Source organism: Dendrobates tinctorius, unplaced genomic scaffold, assembly GCF_039654945.1.
Source record: "Dendrobates tinctorius isolate UK_male_01 unplaced genomic scaffold, ASM3965494v1 ptg000073l, whole genome shotgun sequence".
Taxonomy (NCBI): Eukaryota; Metazoa; Chordata; class Amphibia; order Anura; family Dendrobatidae; genus Dendrobates; species Dendrobates tinctorius.
Window position 1 is genome coordinate 34,025,163 of NW_027361741.1, and position 20,643 is coordinate 34,045,805.

The 20,643-nt window shown below is 46.1% G+C and overlaps 1 protein-coding gene across 3 annotated transcripts in view; it reads left to right on the top strand.

Annotated features, from left to right (window-relative positions):
* The window catches only part of BICDL1 (BICD family like cargo adaptor 1), a 121,555-nt gene that overhangs the window by 85,273 nt on the left and 15,639 nt on the right, over nucleotides 1–20,643 (top strand). For all 3 annotated transcript variants that reach the window (XR_012233620.1, XM_073582728.1, XM_073582729.1), the window contains one exon: nucleotides 18,834–19,052. Coding sequence is in view for 2 of the 3 variants with exons in the window: in XM_073582728.1 (XP_073438829.1) it covers nucleotides 18,834–19,052 (219 nt within the window). In the remaining variant the exon portion in view is untranslated. The remainder of the gene's footprint in view (nucleotides 1–18,833; nucleotides 19,053–20,643) is intronic.

Consider the following 20,643-nt stretch of genomic DNA (forward strand, 5'->3'; position numbering starts at 1 on the left):
TTATTTTTTCCAACCCCCTAGTAATGATATAGAGCAAGTGTTACGCAATCCGACAAGGTGCATTGGTGCTAACTCAGCTGACTAATGTTAGATTCAAAACAGCCTGCCATGATCAGAAATGGGTTATAGGAAAGTCAAACTACAAATTTATTATTGAGCATAATTCCAATTTTACTACCTCTTCTCTTTTGATGGGTGATATTATGATATTATAATAATTAAGGACAGCGAATGGGATATCTTATTTTCAGTTACCTTTGTGTAACCCTGTTAGCAGAGACTGATTTATAATATATCTTCTGCTCCAGAAATTAAAAAAAATAAATAATATATATATACAGTGTATATATATATATATATATATATATATATATATATATATATATATATATATATATATATTTATGTGTATATATATATATATATATATATGTACAGCTCTGGCAAAAAAATTAAGGGGCAACTGCAAAATTCTCAGTTTGTCTGATTTTTCTCTTTATAGCTATATTTTTGAGCAAAATGTAAATTGCTCTTTTATTCTATAAACTACTGACAACATGTCTTCAAATTTCCAAGCAATAAATGTTGTATTTATTTTCAGAAAATGAGAAATGGTCAAAATAACAAAACAAATCAAATGCAGTGATTGCAGACCTCACATAATGCTAAGAAAACAAGTTCATATATATATATATACACAACTCAAGCAAAAATTAAGAGACCACTGCACAGTTTTGTAAAAATCAGCTTCTCTACATGTCTGACAGCCATTCCATTCCAGTGTCAGTTGAATTCCAGCCAGAGTGCACTTCATTCTACTTAATGTGCTTCTGATTAGGTGCTCACCTGAACAAAGGAAAGTATAAAAAAAACCCTGCTGTGGTGTTCACAATCCTCTTGCAATAGGACAAGCTGGATGGCAAAACAAGTGCTAGTAATATCCCAAAAGTAATAGGAATGAAAAAATAACTTTTAACCATGCCAAAGGAGTTGAAAAGTCTTGAGTGAGGAAAAGAAGGGCTCAATTCTGGCTTTACTAGCAGAGGGATACAGTGAGCATCATGTTGCCTCCATCCTTAAAATTTCTAAGACGGCAGTCCATTACAACAAGGTCAAGCAGCAGATATTGGGGACAACAAAGCTACAGACCAGCAGAGGGAGAAAACGACTCTCCACTGATCGAGATGACCGTCATCTTATTCAAATGTCACTCAGTAACCGCAGGATGACATCAAGTGACCTTCAAAAGGAATGGCAAGTGGCAGCTGGGGCGAAGTGCACGGCAAGAACAGTTCGTAACAGGCTTTTAGAGGCAGGGCTCAAGTCATGTAAAGGTAGAAAAAAAGCCTTTCATCAATGAGACGCAAAGGAGAGCCAGGCTGAAGTTTGCCAAAGACCATAAGGATTGAATCATAGAGGACTGGAGTACGGTAATCTTCTCTGATGAGTCTAATTTTCAGCTTTGCCCAACACCTGGTCGTCTAATGGTTAGACGGAGACCTGGAGAGGCGTACAAGCCACACTGTCTTGCACCCACTGTGAAATTTGGTGGAGGTTCGGTGATGATCTGGGGATGCTTCAGCAATGCAGGAATAGGGCAGGTTTTTCCCTTCACCCATGACAGCACCACATGAGAGAGGGATCCGCCCCGCCAGGACAGGAACCTACTGAAACATAAGGGGCGGCACCTCTCCCCCGCTTCAGTTGGGTTCCTGTCCTGGAAAGGAATCCCTCTGACAGCGGCGGCGCCTGTCAGGATGAAAGACCCAGGGCCGTCCCGGCGTTTAAATTGCAGGGCTTACTTACTTGCGACGCCGGCCGTCGGCAGCTGGTAGCGCAGTCCCCGGGGTGTTGCCTGATCCGGGCCCCGGGTTCGTGCGGGCACGTCCTGATGTCCTCCCTTCGGAGGTTCCTCCACGTGCTGCCCTCCCCTTGCGCGCGCGCCCGTCCTTCGTCTGCTTGCAGGGGAAGCCGGGGGCGGAGATCGGCGTCCGACGTCAGCGGCGCAGAGGATTCTGGGAGCGCGACCGCTGACGTCATCGGGACGCGATGATCATGGCGCCGGGCGCGACGCCGGCCAGGAGAAGCGGCTGGCGGTCGCGGGGGGAGGGGTAATGAGGGGCACTCACTTTAAAGAAGGAGCAGAAGCGGCTGCAGGGGTGACAATGGCGTCTCAGGAGGATCGCTCACCGTCCCCATTGTCTCTGCCCCCATCACAAGCTTCGGGTCGCAAGAGCCGCTCGAGCGGCAAAAGCAGCAGCCGTCCAAGTCACCGATCGAGGGATTCCTCGAGGTCAAAAGATCGCAGAACGCACGCTCCTTCGCAGCCCCAGAGCCCGGTATCGGTCTTTCCTGGGTGGTGAGTGATCTCCGTGAAAGTAGACAATGTTGTAATAGGGCTTCCTATGTCTTTTCCTTTTTTAGGGAGGCAAAAAAGCTACATGCAAAAAGAAAAATAAAGTATGTGCCATATGCCACAGCCCTTTAGCAAAGGACTACCAAAAGGACTTATGTGTCAGCTGTATCCAGCGGACTATAGCTGAAGAGGCACCGAGCCTGGCAACAAACCTCAGATCAATAATTAAGTCGGAGGTACAGGGCTCACTTAAAAAATTATTAAAAAAGAAAAGTAAGAGTAGGAAAGCCTCCCCGAGTTCCTCGTCAGGCTCCTCCTCTTCGGAGTACCAAGTTGAGCGCGGGTCATCTTCATCCTCAGACAGTGACACGGGGGGCAGACCTTGCTTTCCCGTGGAAGATACGGACGCCCTCCTTAAAGCCATCAGGTCCACTATGGGCCTACAGGAGGAGAAAGTAGAGAGATCACTGGAGGATGTGATGTTTTGCGGCCTACAAGAAAGGAAAAAGCGTACCTTCCCGGTCAATGACAAAATTCAGGCCCTAATCGAGAGAGAGTGGAAGAAACCGGAGAAGTCAGGTAGCCTTCCCTCCTCTTCAAAGCGAAGATACCCCTTTGAGGCTAAGGACACGGACATCTGGGACAAAGTCCCAAAGATTGACGCCGCAGTGTCTAGGTCTTCCAAGAAGTCGGCCCTGCCCCTGGAGGATTCAGGGGTTTTGAGAGATCCCTTGGATAAAAAAGCAGACTCATACCTAAGGCACACTTGGGAGGCAGCGGCAGGGGGTCTGAAACCAGCAATAGCCGGCACCTGCACAGCCCGGTCATTAATGGTCTGGTTGCAACAACTGGAAGAAAAATTGGTCTCCAAAATGCCAAGGGAGAAAATTTTAGGTGAAATGTACCTACACGGAGCTGCCGCCTTCTTGGCGGACACCTCCGCCGACTCGATGAGGTTAACAGCAAGAGCAGCGGGGCTGTCGAACGCCGCAAGACGGGCGTTATGGCTCAAAGGCTGCCCTGGGGACATTCAATCTAAGGCAAAATTATGCTCGTTACCATGTGATGGGCAGTTCTTGTTTGGGAAAGACCTGGATGACATCCTGGAAAAAGCCGGTGATAAAAAGAAGGGCTTCCCCAGGTTCATGGGTGATCAAAGGAGACCGCCCTTTCGGAGGGGAAGGTTCAATCGAGGCCGTCCCCTGGGAGAACGGAAAAGGTGGGACGACAAGAGGAAGAAAGAACCAGGGTTTATGTTTGGGGGAAATACCTCAACCGCCAAAAAATCCCCGCAATGACACCAGCCCTCCTGTGGAGGGAAGATTGAGGCTCTTTTCCCAAGAATGGGAGAAAATATCGGCCAACAATTGGATCCTAAAAATGATAAAGAATGGCCTAAAAATCCCCTTCTTCCAGTATCCAAGAGCTTCATTTGTGGTGACCCCCGTCAGGAAGGAACCAGGAGAGCAATCAGCCTTAGAAACAGAAATCTTAGGGCTATTGGAGAAACAAGTTCTGGTAGAGGTCCCGGAAGATCAAGAAAGAAGGGGGTTCTATTCTCCCCTCTTCCTAATAAAAAAACCCGACCTTTCCTTCAGAACGATAATAAATCTCAGGCGCCTCAATCAATGGATCAAGAACCAAACATTCAAAATGGAATCAGTGACTTCGGCCATAAAGCTGTTACACCACAACTGCTTCATGGCCGTAATCGATTTGAAGGATGCCTATTACCATATCCCGATGCACCAAGAGTACCAAAAATACCTGAGGGTAGCCCTATACATCCAGGGCGACCTCAGGCATTTTGAATTCACAGCTCTTCCATTTGGCATCTCCATAGCGCCAAGGATTTTTACAAAAGTAATAGCGGAAATGACAGCTTTCCTTCGAATCCACAATGTGATTATGGTGCCTTACTTGGACGATTTTCTGGTCATTGGCAATTCAGAACATCACTGCGCACATCAGGTAGAGAAGATAACAGAGACCCTGCAAAGACTGGGTTGGATGGTAAACTTAAAAAAATCAAAACTTCAACCCCTAAGGAAACAAACGTTTCTAGGTTTCGTCTTGGACTCCGACCGTCAAGTTTGTCTCTTGCCAGAGAAAAAACTAGAGAAGGTGAGAGAAATGACCCTTACGGCAATACAGCATCCTCACATGACCCTAAGAAGGGCAATGTCCCTGTTGGGCACGCTAACAGCCTGTATCCCAGCGGTCAACTGGGCACAGTATCATACCCGACAACTGCAGGCGGAAATCTTGTCAGCCCAGAGACGATTGAAAGGGCGTTTAGAAGGGAAGCTGGAACTTTCCGAAAGGGTGAAAGACTCTCTCACTTGGTGGCTAGACGACACAAATTTAACAGGGGGAATTTTGTGGCACAGGCCCGTGTCCGATGTAATATTGACGGACGCAAGCTCCTCGGGATGGGGGGCACACCTGAGAGAACATATGGCCCAAGGGTCCTGGGGTCACATAGAGCAGAAAGCTTCCTCCAACTTAAGAGAGTTGAGAGCGATAAACAGGGCCCTAGAGGCATTCATTCCCAGGTTACAGGGTCAAAACGTCCGAATTATGTCAGACAACAGGGTGGCAGTGGCGTATGTCAACCACCAGGGAGGGACAAGGTCAAACTCCCTAATGGACGAAGCCAAAAGAATCTTCCTCAAAGCAGAGCAACACCTAGCCTCCCTAACAGCCCTGCATATCAAAGGGACAGAAAATGTTCAAGCCGACTTTTTAAGCCGCAACAAGTTAAAACAGGGAGAGTGGGCCTTGAATCGTGTAATATTCCAGAAGATAGTACAGTTATGGGGACAGCCAGTAATCGACCTCTTTGCCACCAAAAGCAACCGGCAAGTGAGAAGGTTCTGCTCATTAAACCCAGGGGAAAACCCGTGGGCAGTGGACGCTCTACAAATCCCGTGGCTGTTCAAGCTGAGCTATGCCTTTCCCCCAGTAGTGTTAATCCCGGCAGTAGTAAAAAAGATAAGAGACGAGCAAGCCAGAGTAATCCTCATAGCCCCGTTCTGGCCAAAAAGACCGTGGTTTTATCTACTACAAATGATGTCTCTCTCGGACCCGTGGGTACTGCCAGAGATTCCAGATTTGTTAGCTCAGGGGCCGATATTCCACAAACAAGTCAAGGGGCTCCATCTGACGGCGTGGAATTTGAGAGGTCACTTTTGAGAGATAAAGGGTTTTCCCCGGGGTTGGTGACTACTCTAATGAAAAGTAGAAAACCAATAACAACCAACATATATGGCAGAACGTGGAAAAAATTCCTACAATTCCTGGGAAAACCGTTAGGTCAAGAACCCCCAATCGAGTCCATCTTGGAGTTCTTGCAGGCAGGCCTACAGCTAGGCCTGGCGGTTAATACCCTCAAAGTGCAGGTTTCAGCGCTGGGTGCATTATACAATTGCAATATAGCGGCAAACAGATGGGTAGCCAGGTTTATAAAATCTTGCCACAGATCTAGGCCAGTTTCCTTACCAAAAATAGCTCCATGGGATCTAAATCTGGTGCTGGAAGCCCTCACAAAAGAGCCGTTTGAACCCATACGGCAGATTTCAACTAAAAATCTCACTCTAAAAACCATCATTTTGGTAGCTCTAACGTCGGCACGTAGAGTTAGTGACTTACAGGCCCTTTCAGTCAACCCACCATATACCCAGATATACCAGGATAGGGTGGTTATGAGAACAGACCCGGCTTACTTGCCGAAAGTAGTAACTAACTTTCACCGAAACCAAGAGATTGTCCTCCCTTCCTTTTGCGAGAATCCGAAAAACCCAGGGGAGGAAAAGTTTCATAGCCTAGATGTTAAAAGAACCCTAGTAGAGTATATGTCTATAACCAGCCAGTGGAGGAGGTCCCAGTCCCTATTTGTAGCCTTCCAGGGTGCTAGGAAAGGTTATGGAGTGTCAAAGGGGACTATTGCCCGATGGATTAGGGAGGCCATTAGTGTAGCCTATTCAGCTAGTGGCGTCCCGGTTCCTGACGGCATCAAGGCTCATTCCACCAGAGCCGTGGCGACCTCCTGGGCTGAGAAAGCAGAGGTATCAATAGAGCAAATTTGTAAGGCCGCTACCTGGGCCTCACCCTCAACTTTCTTTAGACACTATAGACTAAATCTGTCCTCCTCTGCTGACTTGACCTTTGGTAGAAGGGTGCTGCAAGCGGTGGTCCCTCCCTAAGGTGTTCGAAGTCTCCAGAATCTCTCACGTGGTGCTGTCATGGGTGAAGGGAAAACCACCATGGTTACTTACCGGTAGCCGGTTTTTCCGGAACCCATGACAGCACCCGTACATTCCCCCCCTTTTCACCGTTTGGGTGTGCACAATAGTCGGGTGTATTTGTGTGATGTGGTGTTGGATAAAAATGTAACTAACCGGGAAGTCCTCTCAAATGCTCTGTAATCCAACTGAAGCGGGGGAGAGGTGCCGCCCCTTATGTTTCAGTAGGTTCCTGTCCTGGCGGGGCGGATCCCTCTCTCATGTGGTGCTGTCATGGGTTCCGGAAAAACCGGCTACCGGTAAGTAACCATGGTGGTATTCTTTGCGAAGGATGTATGACTCAAGCCACATACAAGGTTATCCTGGAAAAACAGCTGATTCCTTCTGCTCAGGCAATGTTCCCCAACTCCTTGGACTGGTTTTTCCAGCAGGACAATGCGCCATGCTACCCAGTTAGGTCAATCAATGTGTGGATGAAGGACCACCACATCAAAACCCTGTCATGGCCATCCCAGTCTCCAGACCTGAACCCCATTGAAATCCTCTGGAATGTAATTAAGAGGAAGATGGATAGTCACAAGCCATCAAACAAAGAAGAACTGCTTAATTTTTTTGTACCAGGAGTGGCATAAGGTCAGCCAAAAGCAGTGTGAAAGACTGGTGGAAAGCATGCCAAGACGCATGAAAGCTGTGATTAAAAATCATGGTTTTTCCCTATTACCACGGAGGAATTGAACTCCGCAATCAAAGAGCTCCCAAGTGGAGGAGCCCCAGGACCAGACGGTTTCTCATATTTATATTATAAAGTATTCCAAGATACACTTGTCCCTCACATGCAGACTCTATTTAATTCATTCCTCAGTGGTAACCCGATCCCTACCTCGATGCTGAAATCCCACATAACAGTGATTCCAAAACCTGGAAAGGACCCCTCGAACTGTGCAAGCTATCGCCCAATATCATTGCTAAACACAGACTTAAAAATATTTGCAAAAATCCTGGCCACCAGATTATCAATATTCCTCCCACGGCTGATTCATGGGGACCAAGTGGGATTTGTTTTGAATAGGCAAGCGGGGGATAACACCAGACGAACGATAGACCTTATAGATGCATTAAACCGACGAGGGGGGGAGGGCTTGCTTCTCAGTCTCGATGCGGAGAAGGCCTTCTATAGGCTGGGTTGGCCCTTCCTGTTTGCCACGCTTAAAAGATTCGGCATCGAGGGACCTTTTCTGCAGGCTATTCGGGGCTTATATACGAATCCTGAGGCCTCGGCGAAGCTTCCACACGAGACATCATCTGCTTTCCCCATATATAATGGCTCTAGACAGGGGTGTCCCCTGTCCCCCCTATTATTCGTACTTTGTATAGAACCCTTAGCTGCACAGGTCAGGGAGAGCCTGGACATTCAGGGAATTCAGGTAGGGGGACACGAGTATAAGTTATCACTTTTTGCAGATGATATCCTTTTAACAATACGGAATCCCCTGATCTCTCTGCCCAACCTACACTCAATTCTAAACGAATATGGCAACCTGTCAGGCTACAAAATTAATGATACAAAAACGGAGGCTCTGCCGCTTAACCTAAAACCATCGACCATTGCAACACTGCAATCTGCATTTACATACACCTGGAAAAAAGACCACTTAAAATATTTAGGGATTTACCTAACAGACACATACAAAACGCTTTACTCCCATAATTTCCCCTCTTTTTTGGAAGACCTAAAAAAGACACTGACCAAGTGGGAAAAGCTCAATTTATCATTCTTTGGGAGAATGGCCTCCGTTAAAATGACGATACTTCCAAGATTACTATATTTGCTGGAGACATTACCTATACCGATCCCGAGACTGGTGATCCGACGAATCCAAAAATCATTAAATAACTTCGTCTGGGCTCACAAACGCCACCGAATTGCCCAAAAGGTGTTGATGTCTCCCAGAAAATTGGGTGGCTTAGCTTTCCCTGATATATGGAAATACTACATAGCCACACACCTGAGACGTGTCCCTGCTTGGACCAATTTGACCTCAGTGGATAGATGGAGAGAGGTGGAACAGAGATGGCTGGCCCCTATTCACCCAGCTACCTTATTGTATGGAAATTCCTCAAATGCCACAGATGCGAGTCTTTTGGGACCCATGGCACTCACGAGACGAGTGTGGCGGGCGGCCAGGAAGACCTTCTCACTAGCACCAACCGAATCTCAACTGACGCCATTTTTATACACAACAGCCTTACAAAACAGTTCAGATAATCGTGTGACGACCCCATGGATCCGGGCTAGACTCTTTCGTTTCGTAGATATTATAGACCCTTGCACCAACACAATACTCCCCTTTGCGGCCCTACGAGAAAAATTTAGACTTCCTAAAGAAGCTTTCTACACCTATGCCCAGATACGTCACTTAGCTATATCAATGATCAAATCAACTACATTCCCCAAACTTACCCCATTTGAGGGCCTCTGCAGGCAGGGTCCATCAACTAAGGGATTAATCTCACGATTATATGACATACTCTCGTCGCATATGGAAATACAGCACTCGTACATGACGAAATGGGAAACATATCTGGGAAGAGTGATTCCGAGACAAATGTGGCAGACCATCTGGGAAAGGACAGCAAAGACTTCCATATGCACCACACATAAAGAGAACCAATACAAAATACTGATGCATTGGTACCATACCCCTGAGGTCTTGAATAGACTCTTCCCCAACACACCGGACCAATGCTGGAGATGTAAGCTAGATAAGGGGTCTCTCCCCCACATTTTTTGGGACTGTAATGTCCTGGCTCCGTTTTGGAGGGAAGTGGGGAGGTTGACCCACAGAGTTTTGGGGATTGAGGTCGCTTTGGATCCATTCAATTATCTCCTTAATGTTCCACCTATGGGTATCTCAAGGGACTCGGCCAGGCTGCTCCTACATATCTGGACTTCGGCAAAGTGTCTTATATCCTCGTTCTGGAAGAAGACTTCTCCCCCTACCATTCAAGATCTAGAGTAGAGAATCCAGGAAACAAGGCGACTGGAATACCTCACCGCATGTATTAATAACCAGCTGGAAAAATATCAACGGATATGGTCGCCTTGGGACCATTTTTGTGAACAATAGCACTTAACCGCCAGTGAGCAAAGTTTATATATATTTTTTTTTTATCATAAAGGTTTTTATTGAGTTTTCAGAAAAAATACAAACTTCTCATACAAAAACATCAAGAACAGGAGCAATGAGTAGCAAGAGGTGGAATAACCTCGAGCCATTATTAGAATATCAATCTGGGACATTAAATACCCCTTCCAACAACAACTTGAACATAGAAGCGGGGAGAAGGGGGAGGGGGAAGGGGAAGCAGCTCTACATGCATGGCATTCTTAGGCACAATCAATTTATTTATGGTATAGGTGTCTGTATCTGGGGGAGGGCCGTTGCATAAAGGGAAGTGGCCCACGGATGCCATTGTTTAAGTCTCACCGTTCTCTTCTCTAGATTGGGGGTCAAGTTGGTTTCGTATAGCCAGTGTAGGTTGGTCCTCTCAATTAGTTCTGTTTTTGTAGGGGGGCTCACCGACCTCCACTTGTATGCCACACAGTACCTGCCGGCTATGAGAATGTGAGAAATGATATTTTTTAAAAGATCCGGGATCCCATCTAGGCCAATGTGTAGCACCGCTAAGGTTGGGTTTGGGGAAAGACGGAGACTAGTAACCTCATGGATTAGATTGAACACCTCCTGCCAGAAGTTAGATAACTTAGGGCAAAACCACCACATATGACACAAGGTGCCCCTGTGGTTGCATCCCCTCCAGCACAAAGGTGACATATGTGGGGAAAAAGAAGCCAGTTTAGTAGGGGAGTTGTACCACCGCAGATGAACCTTTTTTAATTGCTCGATGTGATTGAGACATGAAGAGAATTTGTGGATCCATTTTGAGGCCGCGAACCATTCTTGCGACGGAAGCTGAGAGGCTAGATCTTTTTCCCATTTGAGCATATACGGCAATTGTTTGTCCGGTTCCGGGGAGTTTAGCAGGTTATGGATGTATGAAAGGCCTTTGATTTTGCTATTTTGAAAGAATTTTTTAATTGCAGCGTGGTCGGCTGTTGTGGGAACCGGTAGGTGAGGAGCGGACTGAAGGAAGTGACGTATTTGAAAAAACTGGAATAAACTGTGTCGGGGGAGGTTAAATTTAACACACATTTCTGAGTACGGGAGTAGGACGCCTTCTCTATAGAGATCTGCTAGGGTAATTGGACCTCCACGTGTCCAGGCGGCAAGATTCAAATTCGGAATGAAGGCTTCCAGCGATCTAAGGGGAAGGCTGGGACCTAGAGCCTGTGACACTGGCTTGCTCCATAAGGACCAAGCTTTCTTTAGAGCTGCTGTGGTGGGTAGAAGATCGCCGGGGGGCGAAGGGGTTAGGAGCAGGGAGTCTATGAATTGTTTAGGGGAGTGGGCCTGTGCCCAGGTGTACTCAATCTGTAACCATCTCAAGTCTGAATCATTCTTCCACCAATCTCGAGCCGGTTCCAGGATAGCAGCTCTGTGATATGTTAGAATATTAGGAATACCCATTCCTCCACCACTGAACGGGGCATGCATACATCTCAGGGCTATTCTAGGTTTTTTCCCAGCCCATATAAATTTACTCATTAGCGAATGAATTTTGGTGAGATACCGTTGCAGAATTGTTAGGGGCAGGCACCGAAGTAAGTAGATAATTTTTGGGAGACAGATCATTTTAAAAGTCTGCATTCTCGCCACCCAAGAGAGCGGGAGAAGAGAAAGGCGAGTAAGTTCTTTATCCAATGAGGTGTGCAGGGTCAGCAGATTTTTCCGGATCACGGAGTGTAGCGGGGCCAGTATAATACCCAGGTAGGGGATTCCCTCGTCTTCCCATTTGAAAGGGTAAAGATGAGAAAGAGTGGCTCTGGTAGAGGCTGGCAAGAAGAGCGGAAAAATTAATGACTTGGTAATATTAAGCTTGTAATACGAGACTTGAGCGAAGGAGGACAGGATCTCCATTACGTGTTGTAGGGACACCTCTACATTAGTGCAAGATAAAATCACGTCATCTGCATATAGACTGACCACATGATTTATACTCCCCACTCGAATCCCCGAGATCCGAGGGCATTCACGGATAGTCTGCGCCAGAGGCTCTATAGCAAGGGCATAGATGATAGGGGAGAGCGGACACCCCTGGCGTGTCCCATTGGTTAATTCAAAACTCCGAGATATAAATCCGGATGCCAGAACTTTGGCGTTAGGGTTAGAGTACAGCGCCATTATGGCATTAAGTATGGGGCCTTTGAAACCAAACTTGGCCAGAACAGATTTCAGATATCCCCAGTGCACCCTGTCGAACGCCTTCTCTGCGTCCAGGGACAGGAATACACTGGGGATTTTCCTCCCCTCAGCCACCGCAATCAGATCCAGCATACGTCTCGTCCCATCTTTCGCCTGCCTCCCCGCCACAAACCCCACTTGATCCGGGGAAATCAGTGATGGAAGAACTTTATGTATTCTAGCTGAGATTATTTTGGCGTACAATTTTAAGTCGCAGTTTAGGAGGGATATTGGCCTGAAGTTTCCCGGTGAAATAGGGGGTTTTCCTGGTTTTGGCAGGGTAGTTATAATGGCCTCTAGATTATTTGGTGAAATATCTGCTGTGGCTCGCCAAGAGGAGAAAAGTCTCAGGAGGAAAGGAGACAGGGTTTCAGTGAATTGCCTATAATAGGAGTTAGTGAGGCCGTCTGGGCCTGGAGCTGAATTTCTTTTGGCTGTGGTCACCGCCTGGCGAACCTCTTCCAGAGAAAAAGGGGAATTTAGTTGCTCCAGCTGTACTGCAGATAACCAAGGAAGATTAATATTGTTTAAGAAGGAATTAATTGCCGTTTGGGTAGGCTTTGGGGCAGTGGGGTCATTTTTAAGGTTGTAGAGAGACTGGTAAAAGTCAGCGAATGCGTTGGCTATTTCCGTTGGGTTGCGTATTGTGGCATTAGAACCCGTCACGAGGTATTCAATTTTATTTTGCATTTCTCGTTTTTTAACCCTCCTGGCTAGTAAGGCACCCGCCCTGTCACCCATCACATAGTACCGCTGTTTGAGGGATCTTAAGTTTTTCTCATAGTCTGCCATCAACACCTGGCGGAGCTGTGTTCTTAGTTTCCTGAGTTCGTCAGATGTCGACAAGTTTGGGGCAGATTTATTGTGGGCTTCCAAAAGTACTATGTGGGACAGTAGAGCTTTGTAAGTTGCCTGACGCCTCCTTTTCTCCCTAGTGGCAATTTTGATGAATGACCCCCTAATATAGGCCTTGTGTGCAGACCAAAGCGTTTCCTCTGTCACCTCCTTGTTATCATTAAAGTTAAAAAACTCTGCGAGGTCGGCCTGCAACTCCTCAGAGATTTGTCTACAGGCTAGGAGGGAGTCATTCATGCGCCACCGGGTAAAAACAGGCGCGCGGTTTTGCTCCTGAACTGTCAGGTATATGGGGGCGTGGTCCGACCAAGCTATAAGTCCAATTTTTGAATCTGAGCAATCCATAATAAGCGAGCTATCAACCAGAAAGTAGTCCAATCTGCTGTAAGAGGTGAACCGAGGCGAGAAGAATGTGTAGTCCCTCTCATTTGCATGTTGGTATCTCCATATATCATGGAGATGCCTTTCTGAAATTATTGTGCTCATCTCCTTCCTCTTTACAGCAGTATTGGAGCAATCCAGAGTGCTGGACATTACCATGTTAAAATCCCCGCAGATTATTTGCTTACCCTCTTTAACGGATGAAAGCTTGGAAAGAAACCTCCGCAAAAAGCTGATCTGACCAGAGTTGGGGGCGTAAACGGTTGCAATAGTATACTTAGATCCATTTATGGAGCAATTAATAATGGCGTATCTACCGTCAGGGTCTAAATGTTGTGAATGTAGTGTGAACGCAACAGTATTTTTTACACAAATGAATACTCCAGCCTTTTTTTTTTTTTCCACAAGCCAGCAGTATGAAAGGAAATTTAGCATTATTTAACCTGTGCGAGTCCCCTTGGAGGAGATGAGACTCCTGACCACATATTACATCACATTTGGATTTAACCACTTCCCGCCAAAACATGGATCTCTTGGCTGGCGAGTTCAGACCCCCAACATTTATAGACATACAGTTCAGTACCATTGTACATGAAAAAAAAGTCTCTTGCCTAGAGCTGCAGGGGGAAAAGGAAGGTCAGGCAGGAAAGAGATAACACTAACAATATTGACATCACTAACATTACTGATGTAGGGAGCATCAGTCCACAAAGAAAAAAGCCCAAAAAAGGGGCCTGCGGTATGGTGGAAATTTACCGCCATGGGGGTTCAGGGTCCTGGTTGAACAGAACCAGCGGACCTTAAAAGTAGCAACTAAGTCTCAGCCGCGACTCAAACATATCACATAACTCACACGACGGACCAATCTTCATTCACTTTATCCTGTTGGGATGATCCTGTAGCTCTTGGAGATCTGGCCGGGAGATTTGCCAAGTTCCATGAGGATAGGAGCTTTGCCAACTGCTGTGGGGAATGGCAGGCGTGGGTATTTCCTGCTCGGAAAAGCAGGATCTTTACAGGGAAACCCCATCTATAGGATATAGCTTCATCCCTGAGAACTTTGGTATAAGGAGCAAATTCCCTCCTTTTTGCCAGGGTTCCTGCAGACAGATCTGGAAAAATGGACAGGTGCCGGAATTGCTCAGACAGAGGGGGTCTCTTTCTCAGGGCTTGCAGCAGGGCTTCTATGGTCTTGTAAAAGTGCAGGCGAGCTAAAGTGTCCCGAGGGACATCAGCACTGAGGGATTTAGGCTTAGGGACTCTGTGTATTCTGTCCACCAGGAAATCAGTTGCAGTCAGGTCTGGGAGCAGCTCCTGCAGCAAGGAGCCCAGAAAACTCTGCAGCCCCTTGTCTGGTATGGCCTCTGGAATTCCTCTGATTCTTATATTATTTCGGCGGGACCTGTCCTCTAAATCCAAGACCTTGGTATGGAGCTTTTGCACTTGTTCCTCCAGTGCTGCATTGGCATCAATGAGGCTATTGTGTGACTTTGTCAGCTCCCCCATTTTAGATTCAATATGTGCTGTACGGCTGCCTATGGCAGTGATATCTCCCCTCAGCTCAGCCACCATATCTTTCCAATCCTGCTGCAGTGATGAGCGGAGGGCACTGAGCAGTTTCTGCATTGTACCTTTGGTAAGCGGTATATCTGCAGCGTCTGTGTCCAAGTCTGGGCCTGCTGTGGATCCCCTCCTGGATGAGCGTGAGGAAGCTGTGGAGGAGGATGCTGCCGCCATTTTCCCTCGCCCCGTGCTGGAGAAGAAGTCTGTAACTTTCGCCGGGGACGGCTTCTTCTGGGATTTTCCCCTTGGCATGCTACGATCCTGGATACCTCCGCAGCACTCCCCCCCCCCCCCCCCCCCCCGTGTGCAGAGAGATTGGTGCCGCTGGCGAGCCGCAATGAGCCGATTAGGAGTCGAAGTGGCTGGAGCTCAGCAGCTAAGTGACCGGTGCCATTAGCAAGCAGGCCGCGCCCCACCGTTTATATATTTTGATGTGCTGATTTGTATGCAAAATGTGTCAAATACTCCTTCATACCCTTCCCTTCCCTATCTTTCCTTACGTCTCCCCCCTGTCTAAAAGTTTCGTCAAATTTGATGGAAGGAGAGAGAGGAGGGAAATTTTTTGCTTTTCTCTTTTTCTTGAAATGTAACCTTTCGTGTCTATGTTTTAAAAAAAAAAACTTTTTCAGATAATGAAATAAACAGTTTAAAAAAAAATCATGGTCATTCCACATAATATTGATTTCTGAACTCTTCCTGAGTTAAAACATTAGTATTGTTGTTTCTAAATGATTATGAACTTGTTATCTTAGCATTATTTGAGGTCTGCAAGCACTGCATTTCTTGTTATTGACGATTTCTCATTTTCTGAAAATAAATACAAAATTTAATGCCTGGAAATTCGGAGACATGTTTCAGTAGTTTATAGAATAAAAGAGCAATTTACATTTTACTCAAAAATATAAATATAAAGAGAAAAACCAGACAAACTGAAAGTTTTGCAGTGGTCTCTTAATATTCGTGAGCTACAGTGGGGAAAAAAAGTATTTAGTCAGTCAGCAATAGTGCAAGTTCCACCACTTAAAAAGATGAGAGGCGTCTGTAATTTACATCATAGGTAGACCTCAACTATGGGAGACAAACTGAGGGAAAAAAAATCCAGAAAATCACATTGTCTGTTTTTTTTTTCATTTTATTTGCATATTATGGTGGAAAATAAGTATTTGGTCAGAAACAACATTTCATCTCAATACTTTGTGATATATCCTTTGTTGGCAATGACAGAGGTCAAACGTTTTCTGTAAGTCTTCACAAGGTTGCCACACACTGTTGTTGGTATGTTGGCCCATTCCTCCATGCAGATCTCCTCTAGAGCAGTGATGTTTTTGGCTTTTCGCTTGGCAACACGGACTTTCAACTCCCTCCAAAGGTTTTCTATAGGGTTGAGATCTGGAGACTGGCTAGGCCACTCCAGGACCTTGAAATGCTTCTTACGAAGCCACTCCTTCGTTGCCCTGGCGGTGTGCTTTGGATCATTGTCATGTTGAAAGACCCAGCCACGTTTCATCTTCAATGCCCTTGCTGATGGAAGGAGGTTTGCACTCAAAATCTCACGATACATGGCCCCATTCATTCTTTCATGTATCCGGATCAGTCGTCCTGGCCCCTTTGCAGAGAAACAGCCCCAAAGCATGATGTTTCCACCACCATGCTTTACAGTAGGTATGGTGTTTGATGGATGCAACTCAGTATTCTTTTTCCTCCAAACACGACAAGTTGTGTTTCTACCAAACAGTTCCAGTTTGGTTTCATCAGACCATAGGACATTCTCCCAAAACTCCTCTGGATCATCCAAATGCTCTCTAGCAAACTTCAGACGGGCCCGGACATGTACAGGCTTAAGCAGTGGGACACGTCTGGCACTGCAGGATCTGAGTCCATGGTGGCGTAGTGTGTTACTTATGGTAGGCCTTGTTACATTGGTCCCAGCTCTCTGCAGTTCATTCACTAGGTCCCCCCGCGTGGTTCTGGGATTTTTGCTCACCGTTCTTGTGATCATTCTGACTCCACGGGGTGGGATTTTGCGTGGAGCACCAGATCGAGGGAGATTATCAGTGGTCTTGTATGTCTTCCATTTTCTAATTATTGCTCCCACAGTTGATTTCTTCACTCCAAGCTGGTTGGCTATTGCAGATTCAGTCTTCCCAGCCTGGTGCAGGGCTACAATTTTGTTTCTGGTGTCCTTTGACAGCTCTTTGGTCTTCACCATAGTGGAGTTTGGAGTCAGACTGTTTGAGGGTGTGCACAGGTGTCTTTTTATACTGATAACAAGTTTAAACAGGTGCCATTACTACAGGTAATGAGTGGAGGAAAGAGGAGACTCTTAAAGAAGAAGTTACAGGTCTGTGAGAGCCAGAAATCTTGATTGCTTGTTTGTGACCAAATACTTATTTTCCACCATAATATGCAAATAAAATGAAAAAAAAAACAGACAATGTGATTTTCTGGATTTTTTTTTCTCAGTTTGTCTCCCATAGTTGAGGTCTACCTATGATGTAAATTACAGACGCCTCTCATCTTTTTAAGTGGTGGAACTTGCACTATTGCTGACTGACTAAATACTTTTTTTCCCCACTGTATATATATATATATATATATATATATATATATATATATGCACACATAGCCATGTATAAATTTAAGGCAGGTGTGGAAAAAAATGAAAAATATTGAGCAACCCTGAGGACCGTAGGCGCAGTGGTCAGCCAAGGAAACTTAGTGCAGCAGATGAAAGACAGGTCATGTTAACTTTACAGATATTATTATCGCTGTCCCTATTGGGGATCACAATCTTAATCCCCTCAATACGTTGTCTTTGGAGTGTGCACACAGAGTAAACCCCACAAACACAGGGAAAACAAACTACAGGGTGGGCCATTTATATGGATACACCTAAATTAAATGGGCATGGTTAGTGATATCAACTTCCTGTTTGTGGCACATTAGTATATGGGAGGGGAAAAACTTTTCAAGATGGGTGGTGACCATGGCAGCCATTTTGAAGTTGGCCATTTTGGATCCAACTTTATAAATGGCCCACCCAGGTGTATCCATATAAATGGCCCACCCTGTACTTGCAGATGACTTGATGAGATTTGAACCCAGCACTGCAAGGCTGCAGTGCTAACCACTGAGCCACCGTGCTTCCCAATTATCTCTATCTACATTTATTTTGCAAACATTAATTTATTCCCAAACATATAGCAATTGTCATTAAGAACTATATTCAGCGTATACGTCCTGATTTTTTACTTTGGCAAAACGTTATTGATGCAGTCTTCAGCGGATGACATGCGTTTTTGCTGCAGAAACGCCCGTGTGATATTTACCTGCGGATTTTAATGCAATTCTGTGGGGGAAATCTACACAGAAAACTCGACGTACCCACAGCAGAAATTAACATGTTGTGGATTGTAAACAGGTACCGCAGGTAATTTTACACTGAGTAAAGACAAAAAGCACAGAGGGCAGGAGATATCTAGAAATCCCTTCCACTTTGCTGGGATTGTAAGACTGTGTGGTTTTGATTCAGTTGAGATACGCAGCGTCAGAAGCTCATGTTGGGCGCGCAGCCTAACTCTTCTATTTTTGAAAACATTCTTACTTTGCAGCATTTTTTCCACACCTGCCTACAACTTTTGCACAGTGTTATATGTAAATTTAATATATATTTCATGTGCTACTTTTTTACAACATAAATCTTTAACAAGAAAACGCCCTATCACTCAGCTAAGGCGGTTCGGCACTGCCTGAATCCTCACAGCCAGAGGCATAGCTAGGGGTTCAGCTATTGGAGCGAAAAATCTGAGTGGGCTCCTAACCAGTAACCCTGATTACAACTCAGGTGGTGCACCCAGTGGCAGTAGTTCTGGGTGGGCCCCCACAGAGCAAGGGGCCCGGGGCGACCGCACCCTCTGCCCCCCTGGTAGCTACACTATTGCTCACAGCAGATTCTGAATATGTGTCTTTACCTCTTTTACACGACTAATAATGGATTATTACTTGTATCATCGGTTCTTGTGCTGTTAGTATGTTCATTACCTTAGGCCGTGCTTTGCTGTCTCCTTCCAGTTGAGGCTGCAGCTCTGGGAAGCACATTGCCAGGTTCGATCTCTTTGTTGCCAACTTAGAGGAAATGAAAGTGCAGATTCTGCTGTGTCCACGGACTCCTCCATGGATGAATCTTCTGAAACCTCATCTGCCAAAGACGTGCCAGCCGGGAGCCTCCGCACTGCCCTAAGTGAACTGAAGAGCCTTATATTAAGCATACTGGACACTTGTGAAGCCGCGGTACGTCATCCATCATATATGTACTACAGATTGGTTTTGAGTGGTGACAATATCATATTTTTGCTCAAGGTGAATAAACGACTACATGTAAGAGTCATAGGAGCATTATAATTAAAGGGACGTTTACTATCTGGACATGAAGTAGTCCCCCTTTAAATAAAAATAATAATCATCTAACGCATTGGCGCCATTCTAGCAGTGTCGCTGTGCGGTCACCCAGGACTCGTGTGAGATTATGTTATGCAGCCAATCAGCAGCTGCCATTAGGCTTCTGCCATCTCACTTCCCTCATATGAATGTCAGATAAAAATATGAAGTGAGAACATAGCAGCTGCTGATTGGCTGCAAGGCTCACATGGCAGACCAATGCCATGCGAAACCCGGCGCCGAAATAACTGGAACGCTGCCATTACAGGAGGTGAGTATCTGTTATTTTTATTTTACATGGAAGAATAGCCGGTCAGTGACTGTGTCTCGGCTGATTAGTTGAGGCTTGTCCCGGGCCGTTTTTTTCCAAGTACCGTATATACTCGTGTATAAGCCGACCCGTGTATAAGCCGACCCCCCCCCTTTTTTTGCCACAAAAAAATGGGAAAACTTATTGACTCGCGTATAAGCCTAGGGTTAAATGGTGGTCCAAGAAGATGCTCCATAGATAAACCCCCCATATGCTGCTGCACAAGGGTTAATGCTGGCCCAAGAAGATGCTCCATAAATACCCCCATAATATGCTGCTGCACAAGGGTTAATGCTGCTCCATAAGATGCTCCATAAATACTCCCCATATGCTGCTGCACAAGGGTTAAGGCTGCCCCATAAGATGCTCCATAAATACTCCCCATATGCTGCTGCACAAGGGTTAATGCTGCCCCATAAGATGCTCCATAAATACCCCCAATATGCTGCTGCACAAGGGTTAATGCTGCCCCATAAATACCCCCCATATGCTGCTGCACAAGGGTTAATGTTGCCCCATAAATACCCCCCCATATGCTGCTGCACAAGGGTTAATGCTGCCCCATAAATACCCCCCAAATGCTGCTGCACAAGGGTTAATACTGCCCCATAAATACCCCCATATGCTGCTGTACAAGGGTTAATGCTGCCCCATAAATACCCCTCATATACTGCTGCACAAGGGTTAATGCTGCCCCATAAATACCCCTCATATGCTGCTGCACAAGGGTTAATGCTGCCCCATAAGATGCTCCATATATACCCCTTATTTGCTGCTGCTGCAATAAAAAAAAATGACATACTCACCTTTCTATCGCTGGGGCCACGTGCCGGTGTCCTGAGCCCCCGGCACCGGCAATATTCACCTGTCCCTGTTCCATTGCTATACAATGCTCTGTCTCCCGGCTCTCTGCAGTGACAGCAGAGGGCACACACTGACTACGTCATCGTGACTTCTGCTGTCATAGCAGGATGACCCGGAGACAGTGAGACACAGCGGTGCACGGCTTGGAACGGGGACAGGTGAATATTACTCTGCCCGCGTCATACTCACCTTTCCTGGCACTTCTCTGCAGCCCCTGCTTCTCCTCTGCCGTCTGCTTCCTGCATTCAGATGGTCACGTGGTACCGCTCA